The sequence below is a fragment of the Temnothorax nylanderi genome, unplaced genomic scaffold (genome assembly GCF_030848795.1).
Source record: "Temnothorax nylanderi isolate EJ_2023f unplaced genomic scaffold, tnyl_v1.0 TNYL_tig1028_pilon, whole genome shotgun sequence".
In the NCBI taxonomy this organism is placed as follows: Eukaryota; Metazoa; Arthropoda; class Insecta; order Hymenoptera; family Formicidae; genus Temnothorax; species Temnothorax nylanderi.
Window position 1 is genome coordinate 4,266 of NW_027250090.1, and position 10,735 is coordinate 15,000.

The 10,735-nt window shown below is 40.0% G+C and overlaps 1 protein-coding gene across 1 annotated transcript in view; it reads right to left on the reverse strand.

Annotated features, from left to right (window-relative positions):
* Positions 1 to 1,654: 1,654 nt before the first annotated feature.
* Positions 1,655 to 10,735, reverse strand: part of LOC139786402 (putative nuclease HARBI1) — a 9,248-nt gene continuing 167 nt past the window's right edge. Inside the window, exons 1-3 of the mRNA XM_071725570.1 lie at positions 10,621 to 10,735; positions 10,000 to 10,555; positions 1,655 to 1,807 (exon numbers count right to left, since the gene is read on the reverse strand). The exon at positions 10,621 to 10,735 is cut by the window's right edge and continues 167 nt beyond it. Of these exons, the coding sequence (XP_071581671.1) occupies positions 1,798 to 1,807; positions 10,000 to 10,555; positions 10,621 to 10,735 (681 nt within the window). The 3' untranslated portion in view covers positions 1,655 to 1,797. The remainder of the gene's footprint in view (positions 1,808 to 9,999; positions 10,556 to 10,620) is intronic.

Genomic DNA, 10,735 nt, shown 5'->3' on the forward strand with positions numbered 1-10,735 from the left:
GACCTCTGTCATTCAGCGAGTGCGTTAGATCCGTGCGACAGCTGTGATCGAAAAAGAAAATTGTTTGGGGTAACGTATTACCCCACTCGGCCGTTTACGCTCGACATTTACCACAGTAAGTATATTTCAGATTTTTTGTGAAAATGACTCATTTTGGCGTTTTCATCGTGTATTCAAAAGTTTTTCGTGTAAAAAATTTTTATTGACAAAAAAAAGCATAAAATAACCCTGTGCTGTTCTTGCACAGCAACTGATTAAAACTTTGTTTTTGTGGAGTTAATTTTACTGTTTCTACTTTTATAACTTTTGACTACCTTTTAAATAAATAATAATTGACAGAATCTGTTTTACTTTCCATTTCTTGCGATTTTTCCCATCCGACAGTTTTTCGTCATTTCCTCTACTTCAGACGTTCAAAGAAATATGTTTTTTTTAAGAAACGAAAAAGTCGCTTATATGCCCTTGAAGGTTGTCTATTCCTCTTTCAAAATCCGTTGGAATTTTTAAAATCGGTGAATTTTATGAAAAACTACAGCATTTTTTATTAAAAAAAGTCATTTCAGCCAAATTTTTGGTTCCTTTTTTGTTTTTCGAAATTTTTGTACTGTTTTTTTTTACTACCAGAAATTGATAACTACTATCGTCTTCCTTATTAAAAAACGAAAAAAATCATCTATTACAAAGTTTTTTAACAACAAATAGAAACATTATTACACGCGGTACAAGTTTGGGGTAATTTATTGCCCCGCTTGGCCTGTCACGTATGAGAAAATTCATATATGCTCTCTAGAGTTAATATAAACGGGTTAAGTCACGAAAGCCTCTATACTTTATTGTACTATTTGGTAAAATATGTATTGGGTATTTTATCAATCAAAATATTTGCATTTTACTTTAAATATTAAAGATTAAATCAGTGTACAACGGCTTTAATGTGCACTGAGTGCGCACTAGTTCTGCCAATGAAAAACGCTGACATTATTATTACTTATGGATGTTCCGCACATATTTTAAATCTTCTTGCATAGATCAAAGCTATCAAGTATTTTTTTTGCTTGTTTAAAACATGTTTTTTTGTTTAAAACATGTTTTTTTATACCTTAGTTTAAAACACAAATAAAACATAAAACATTGTTTTAAACAAAAAAACAATGTTTTTTGTTTAAAATAAAAAAAACATGTTTTTTGCCAACCCTGATAATTTTACTTTTAGTTTCTCTTTTCTAATTTAGTTCTCAATATTTCAACTTCGTAATTTTTTTTCGTTTCTATGCTTGCTTTTAACGTATTTGTTAAATCAACTTTTGCTTCATCTAATTCATTTTCTTCGTATTTTCGTTTTTTAGATCCTACTTGTGTTGATGGCGCATTTATCTTTAAAGGAGAACTTCTTTCCGATCTTAAGTTTTGTATATTGCAAGACTTTCAGCTATTAATGTCTTTATTTTGTAACAAGTACTGAAAAGTTAGAACATTTAAATTATGTTTGACATTGTGCAATGAAGACGCCAAACGTTTAAGCAACCTACCTCAAGTTGCGACATTTATGTTCATTTGATTTGCTCTTAGGAAATTTTTTACTTGTTGCTTAAAGATCTTGCGTTGACGCTGCAATTTAGGCTTTCACGATATCATTAGATTTAGGAATTTTATTTTTGCGAATAAGAGGCCTTGCGGTTCTAACTGTAGAGCCATGTCACGTCGAACGTCATCACTGAATTCTTCTAAACGTAAAAACTTGACCGCACAAAAGGATCTCCAATCTTTCCAATAAATGCCTAATCGAGTTCTCTCGATTTAAATTAATCTGAAATTATTGAACTATTGATTAAAATATTAAATTACATTATTTGTAATAATTAAGTTATATCAATATGAGGATCCGGTTCCGGTGTGTCGATGGCAACAGGTGTGCATGTGATAGAGAGAAAGATCGAGGCAAAAATACGTGTTGGAGAGAGCTAGAGAGATCGAGAACGGCGGAACAGGGAGGCGTGGAGGTGAGAGAAGGCGGAGGCGAAAGGGTTGAGAAGGGGCGGAGGCAGTAAAAAGGAGAAGAGGTAAGGAAAGTGACGGGTCTTCTTCTTCTTCTTAGGTTTATATTGGCTCCTGCCTCTAGTACGAGGACAATATGGCCAGCTTTTGCCGCTGTTTGTATAGTCAACTGTGAGTAGCTTATACTGCTACTGGTTGCCGAAGTGAAAGTGACGGGTGAGTGGTGACCGCGTGGCATAGACTAGAGATATTATAGAGGGGCGATAGACAGGAAGGCGGTGTCGCGCAAGCGGGCATAGGCTAGTTAGGATATAGAGGGGATAACTACTATAAGTGCTTTCAGCCATAGGATAGATAACGAGTAGGAGGGATAGGCAAAGATTGAGGCGGCGGATGGAGGCAGAGAATGAAATAGGATTAGAAAGTGAACAACAGGGAAACAAAGGAAAGAGGAGGGAAGGCGTAGGAGAGAAGAAAGCGAGAGGCAGGCCTACAAAGGAGGAGCCTACGGTGGAGCTTGCCAAACAAAGAGGAAGATCGGACAGCCTAGGATCGGTCAAAGATCTCATCCTGGAAAGAAAAAGAAAAGAGTTAGAGGAAGAAGCGGCGAGAGCAGCAGAGATAGAGATTCTTGAAAAATTTAACGAAGAAAGAAGGGTCAACAGATCACCGCCAGCTAAGATCAAGAAAGAAGAAGAGGGTAAAGGAAACATGGCGGCAGAAGATCTGTTAAAAGAGATATTAAGGAAAATGGAGGAACAAGAGAAGGAAAGGAAAAAGATAAAGAAGAAATAAAAAACGAAGACGGAATTGAAGAGGAGGGAGGAAATATGGGAAAAGCAGAGGAAGGCGCTAGAAGAAAAGGTAAAGATGATGGAAGAGAAAATCGAAAAGTTAGAGGTAAAGGGCGCAGAGGAGAATGAAGGTAGGGAGTTGATAGGGAAAATGAAGGAGATAGAAAGAAGTATGGAGATGACGGAAAGAAGAAGGAGGAAAAACAACATAATCGTGAAGGAGGAGAAGGTAGGAAACGACAAGGAGAGGAAAGAGAAATTTGAAAAGTTGATGGAAGAACTAGACAATATAAAAGGGAGCATTGAAGAAATACAAGAAATAGGATACGGAGACAATAAAATGAGATTGTTGAGATGCAAAAACTGGGAAGCAAAAAGAGACATCATGAAGAAAAAGAAGGAACTAGGAAGGAAATATGGAAGCTTTCTTGATGATGACCTCACCAAAGAGGAAAGACAGATACAAATAGAGATAAGAAAGATAGCAAGGGAGAAGAGAGAGAAAGGAAAAAGAGTTGCAATTGGCTATCAAAAGATATGGGAAAACAACAAGGAATGGAGATGGAACGAGAGCAAAGGAAGATTAGAGGAGAGGGAGGACTTTCGTAGGGCATAAAGAAGAGAATGAGGACAAAGAATGCGGGGAGGAAGGAGAAAGTATAAGGGAGGAGGGAGAGAAAGCCGCAGGGGGAGACTATGGAGAGGAGGAGGACGAAGACATAGAGGGAGAGGAAGGAGAAAGCAGGAGGAGGGAGGAGACTAAGGTGGTCTTCTGGAACGTAGCGGGTACAACAAATAAAAATAGGGACTTTTGGGATGGGATAAAGGAGTGGGATGTGATTGTTATGATGGAGACATGGATGGATGAGAAAGGATGGGAGAAGATGAAAGAAAAGTTACCAAAAGAATTTAGATGGAGAGTACAGTTAGCGAACAGGAGAAATAGGAAAGGTAGAGCGTGCGGGGGCATGTTAGTAGGAATAAGAAGAGAGTTAGAAGAGATAAAGAAGGGAAGAGGGAGGGAAGAGGAAGAAGGTAAAATCGAAGTTAAGATAAGAATAGGAGAAGAAATCTGGAGAATAATAGGAATATATGTAAACAAAGACATTGATAAGAAGTTAGAAGGCTTGAAGGATTGCACAGAGGAGGGAGAAATAGGAGTAAGGACCATAATAGGTGGTGACTTCAATGCGAGAACGGGAGAGGAGGGAGGATGGGAGGAGGAAGTTGAGGGAAAAGGGAAAGAAAGAGGGAGAAGATCTAAAGACAAGAAGGTGAACAAGGATGGCAGGACACTACTAGAATTTATCGAGGAAAGAGGATGGATAATCTTAAATGGTGGTACGAAGGGAGACGAAGAAGGAGAATACACATACACAGGAGGAAAAGGTGAAACAGTGATAGACTATATTATAGGTGATGAAGATAGCAGAGGAAAAGTGGAAAGATTAGAAATAGGAGAAAGGGTAGAATCAGACCATCACCCTTTAATACTTTGGATAAGAGGCGACGCAGAGAGAATGCAGAGAAGGAAAGAGGTGAAAAGGATAAGAAGAAGAGGTATATGGAGTGAAGAAGGAAGAAAACAATTCGTTGAGAGGCTAGGGAAGATAGGAGGAAATAGAGAGTTGCAGGAGAAGATAGAGGAAGGTGTGTCGAAAATAAGAGGAGTATTAGAGGAGAACGAAAAGGAGGAGGGTCGAGAGAGAGAGGAGCTAATAAGAACAGAAGAGGATGGTGGGATGAAGAATGCAAGGAGAAAAAGAAAGAAGTGAGGAGAGAACTAGGAAAATGGAGAAAAGGAAAAGGAGAGGTGGAAAGATATAGAGAAGGGAGGAGGAAGTATATAGAGAAGTATGTGAAAGAAAGAAAAAGGAAGAGAAGAAAAGGATGATTAGAGAAATAGGAGAGGCGAGATCGGAAGTTAAGGTATGGGAATTGATAGGTAGAGTAAGGAAAAGAAGGAAGAGGATAAACGAAGATATAAGGCTGGAAGAGTGGAAAAAATACTTCATGGAGCTACTGGGAGGCGTGGAGAACAGGGTTGTGAAAGGAGAAGGAGGGAGGGACAGACAAGATGAGGAAGAGATAGAGCTGGAGGAGGTAAGAAACGTAATAAAGAAACTAAAAACAGGGAAGGCAATAGGCAAGGACGGAATTCCGAACGAGGCATGGAAATTTGGAGGAGAAGAGATGGTGAGATGGGTATGGGGAATATGTAAACGGGTATGGAGGGGTGAAGGCTGGCCGGAACATTGGAAGGAAGGGGAGATAATACCAATAGTGAAGAAAGGAGAAGGAAAAGAGGTGAAGGACTACAGAGGGATAACGATCATGTCCTCAATGTATAAGATATACACGGCGGTATTAGCAGAAAGGATAAAGAAAGAAGTAGAAATGAAGAACTTGATTCCCGACAACCAAGCAGGATTTAGAAAAGGAATGGGGACGATGGACCAGATATTTGCGCTGAATTATCTGATAAACAGACACCTAGGAAAGGAGAAAGGGAAGATGACAGTTCTATTTGTAGATCTCAAGGCGGCTTTTGACTCACAAGGGAACGGTCGGAAGTGTCCCTACCCGATTTGGATGCGCTTTGGATATGTTGTTGAGCATCAAAAAATATTAGACTCGTATTTTTTTTTGCTGCTTATCTCGACGTTTATTGGTTGAAAAAACCCGATTTGGAACCTACCCGATTTGGATGCGCTTTGAATATGTTGTTGAGCATCAAAAAACATTAAACACGTGTTTTTTGCGGCGTATCTCGACGTTTAGGGGTTGAAGCAACCCCTCGAAAATAACGGATTTTATAGTTTTTATATCTTCGAACATGTAAGGCGTAACGACAAAAAATTTGTACGAAATGTTTATGGCTTTTTGTGCTCTTTACAATGGCGTAATCAGATTTTTCAAATTTGTCACATTTTTTAATTTAACTCCACCCCCACCTATTATTTTTGCCAAATATAACAATTTTTCCAACGCAAATTTAATAGCGTCAAATGCCAAATACATCCATGTATATTTTTATCTCAACATCTCGTATACTCGCAACCCGTCGCGTCGCGTAAAAGAGTCACGGTCGGTCTCGCTCCGCGTATACTTGGCACGAGACACTACCGTGTCTCTTGATTATGATACCATTATTAGATTTTTGGCAAGACGAGATGATATGTGGTATAGGCGTCGCGTTGTAGGTAGGTGTTGCGTTATTTCTGTTCAGTTGCGCCGTACGCTTAAAAATTTCCATTTCAACTCCGGGATGACCGAAAGCGCTAATGCAAAGGCCAGCGCAAGGCACTGACAGCGAGAGGTTAACGCTATTTCGAGAGTCCTAGACTAGCAACGGAATGTCGACTCCGACAAATTGTAAGATCGGGCGGGCAGTCGCAAATCATAATCTGAACGAACACGTGCGTCACATTAACCGCTACAATAATATACTATCCCGGTTACGGCACAACAAAATCAACAACCAAATTCACGCATTTGAATATCATTTGCTCGTGTCATAATTCCGGAAAGCAAGCATTTCAGATCGTAAGTTTGAAGTGTAAAGAACTGTATGTTGTACGCTGTCGTTTTATGAACATGTAAGTGTATTTTTATTGTTAACTTTTATTGGTTTCTTACGCTTGTTACTTTTTCCTTTAATATTGAATGTTTAATAAAATTTTTTATTCAGCTCTTACTCAATTCTTTGCCAGTTTTGCCAGTGACTATATAATCTTTTGGGAGAGATGCACTTGGACACGGTACATTTGGACACGGTCATTTGAACACGATCAATCGGACACCGTTTATTTGGCCACGGTTCATTTGGACACTGTTCATTTGGACACCGTTTATTTAAACACGGTCATTTAGACACGATCAATTGGACACCGTTTATTTGGACACGGTTTATTTGGACACGGTTTATTTGGACACGGTTTATTTGGACACGGTTTATTTGGACACCGTTCATTTGGACACGGGGCATTCGGACACCGTTCATTTAGACACGGTTCATTTGGACACGGTTCAATTGGACACGGTTCGTTTGGACACGGTTCGTTTGGACACCGTGTATTTGGACACGGTTTATTTGGACACGGATTATCTGGACACCGTAAAAAATACGGCCTGTGCAGTTGGACACCGTAAAAAATGCGGCCTGTGCAGTTGGACACCGAAATGCGCGACCTGTGCAGTTGGACACCGAAATACGCGACTTGTGCAGTTGGACACCAGAATGCGCGGCCTGTGCAGTTGGACACCAAAATGCGCGATCTGTCCAGATGGACACGAAAATGCGCTGCCTGTGCAGTTGGACACCGAAATGCGCGTACATGGGGGGTGCAGGGGGAACGAAGCTCCCCCCGCCCACGCATGTACTTTGATATATTATATAGGATATATTGACGAGTAAGGATGCAACAATATTAACATAATTTATTACAGCGCTTTCAGTCATCCCGGAGTTGAAATGGAAATTTTTAAGCGTACGGCGCAACTGAACAGAAATAACGCAACACCTACCTACAGCGCGACGCCTATACCACATATCATCTCGTCTTGCCAAAAATCTAATAATGGTATCATAATAAAAATACACATGGATGTATTTGGCATTTGACGCTATTAAATTTGCGTTGGAAAAATTGTTATATTTGGCAAAAATAATAGGTGGGGGTAAGGTTAAATTAAAAAATGTGACAAATTTGAAAAATCTGATTACGCCATTGTAAAGAGCACAAAAAGCCATAAACATTTCGTACAAATTTTTTGTCGTTACGCCTTATATTTTCGAAGATATTCGCAAAAAACTATAAAATCCGTTATTTTCGAGGGGTTGTTTCAACCCCTAAACGTCGAGATACGCCGCAAAAAAAACACGTGTCTAATGTTTTTTGATGCTCAACAACATATTCAAAGCGCATCCAAATCGGGTAGGTTCCAAATCGGGTTTTTTCAACCAATAAACGTCGAGATAAGCAGCAAAATAAAATACGAGTCTAATATTTTTTGATGCTCAACAACATATCCAAAGCGCATCCAAATCGGGTAGGGACACTTCCGACCGTTCCCTTGTCAGTAGATAAGGAAGTTCTAATCAAGGCAACGAAAGAGAGAGGTGTGAGGCAAGGACTGATAGACAGGGTAGAGGAAGTGTTGAGAGAAACAAAAAGCAGTGTGAGAAGGGGAGAAGAAAAAGGGGACTCATTCTGGATGGCGAAGGGATTAAGACAGGGATGCCCGCTAAGTCCGATACTGTTTAACTTACTAATTGCGGACATAGAGGATCACATGAAGAAGGGCGGATGGGGGGGTGTGAGATGGGGATGGAAGGAAAGGAGGGAGGTGGAAGGGATACACGAGAGATATCTCAGATGGACACTCGGATTAAATTGGAGGACGCCAGGATATATGGTTAGAGATGAACTAGAAAGGGAAAAGATGAGAGCTAGAGCAAGTAAGAGAGCTTGGAAGTTTGAAAGAAAACTGAAAGAAGGTAAAGGAGGAGAAATAGCGAGAAAGTGTTTGGAAGAAATAAAAGAGAGATGGAAGAGGGGAAGGATAATAGGAAGATGGGAGCGGGAGAGAGAGGAATATCTGGATGAGATCGGGGTAGAAGTGGAAGAGGAGGAGGAGTTAGAAGAGGAGGCATTGGAGAATAGAGAGAAAAAGAGGCAAAAACAAGAAAGGATGGAAAAGATCATGGAATCGAAATACAATAGGTGGTATAAGAGTATAAGGAAGGACGGGATACCGAATTATCTAAAGAAGGGTTGGGAGGAAGCAAGGTGGAGTAGGGTTGCTAGATTTAGACTCGGTAACGAAGTCAGGGAAGGACTATACTGGGGAAAAGAGGAGGACAAAATGTGTAGGATGTGTGGGAGGGAGGATGAAACATGGGAACATATTTGGGAGGAATGCTCAAGATGGGAGAATTGGGAGGGAGAGGTCTTGCAAGAGGTGGTAGGGAGGCTACTGGGAGAGGAAGGAGAGGGAGAGGAATGGATGAAAGCGATAGAGGAGATGAGGCAGAATGGAGGGAGGAGAGAGGAAAAGGAGACTATTCGGTAGATGGTAAATATGATCTTCTGTTACAGATAAAGACAAGGGAGAAGGAGAGAAAGTGGCAAGAGGAGAAAATGGAGTTTAGAGGGAAAGTAGAATAGGAGACAATGGAGAAATTGATAAGAGAGCAGATAAAGGAGGTAGTGAGAGAGTCGAAGGAAGATACAAGGAGACGAGACGAGGAGATAAAGAAGCAGAGAGAGGAGATAGAGAGCTTGAAGAGAAAGGTACATAGACTAGAACAAGGCGCAGGGAAAAGGAAGAGAGAGGATAGCGAGGAGAGTAGAGACAGGCAGGAGGGAGAGAATTGGTGGACTGATGATGAGAGGAATGATGAAGAAAGAAGAAAGAAGAATGTGATAATAAGAATAGAGAAAGATAAGTGGACCAGAAAGGGATCGAACTGGGAGAAAGTGAGAAAGCTATTCGCAGAAGGCCCGAAAATAAAGGTAGAGGTGAGGGAAGTGAGCGTGATAGGACAAAGAGGACATTGGGTGACGGTCCTAGTGAGGATGGGAAGAGAGGAGGATAAATGGAGGGTGCTAGAGGCGAGAAGAAAGGAAGGGAACAAATTAAGGATTAAAATGGACGAGGACAAGTCAGTAGAGAGGAGAGTAAGAAAAAGAGAGGAGAAAGAAAGGAGTAAGGAAAGGAGGAATGAGGAAGGCGGAAGGTTAGGTTAGGTTATACAGGACAGCGGACGAAGAGATAGCAAGTAAGATGGAGGAGAGCCTTCTGATGGATTCAGACGAGGACGATGAAGATAGAAAAGGAGGAAAAGCGAAGGCAAAGTAAAGAGAAAGGACAGTGGCAAGCCGGAGGAGGTGGAGAGGCGGAAGGAGGGGAGGAAGAGCTGCGACAGGAAGAAGAAAAGAAGAGGAACGACGAGGGCAAGAGAAATGAAAGAGGATGGACGACGAGACCGCGAAGAAAATGGAGGAGAAGATGCTCACGGATACGGACAACGACGAGGACCACAAGAAGACTAATGAATGAGATTATGATATGAAATATTGTGTGTTACTAAGATTGTTATTTGTACAGGGTTGGGTACGTCCCTACAAAACGCCCTTTCAGACCCCTTGGGGTAATAAAGTATCATTTATAAACTAAAAACTAAACTAAGTTATATCAATATTACCTTTCAAAATATTCTAAAATTAGACGTTGCCGCTGATCATTAATATTTCTAGTATTTGCATTTTGTATTTGTTGAATAGCATCATTATATACTTGACCAGTATTTGGCTTTTGATACATTTCAGATATAAGAATGTTATGTAAAACGGCTGTTGCTACAATAACAGTAAGTGTCCTTTCAATTCTTAGAAAACGCATTCCATACATCAAAATAGGAAATTTTCTCTTCCATATCCCAAAAAATCTTTCAACTTTTGAACGAGTCCGAATTTGAGCCTCGTTGTAAAGATGTTCTGCTGCTGTTGTCGGATTTAATAAGGGAGTCATTACATATGGCAGATTCGGATATCCAGCATCTCCAAGAAGTACACCATCACCAAATCTGCCCATTTCAAACAAAGTTTTGATTCTCGAATGATCAAAAATAGTTGAGTCGTGTGTACTTCCTGGCCAACGCGCAACTATATCCAGAATTTCTAATTTTGCATTAACAACTACTTGTGTGTTTATAGAAAAATGACCTTTTCTATTACAGTATAATTCGCCGTCATTTCCTCCTAGAAAACAAAAAAACATTATAAAAAATAAATACATTCACATATTAAAGTAAAAATGTTCTTACCACATGATTGAATTTTTATATGCGTACAATCAATGAATCCAATGATACGAATAAATTTAGCTGCTTGAAAGAATTCTTGTTTAGTTACTTGAATTTCTTCTAGTGTGGAAAGGAG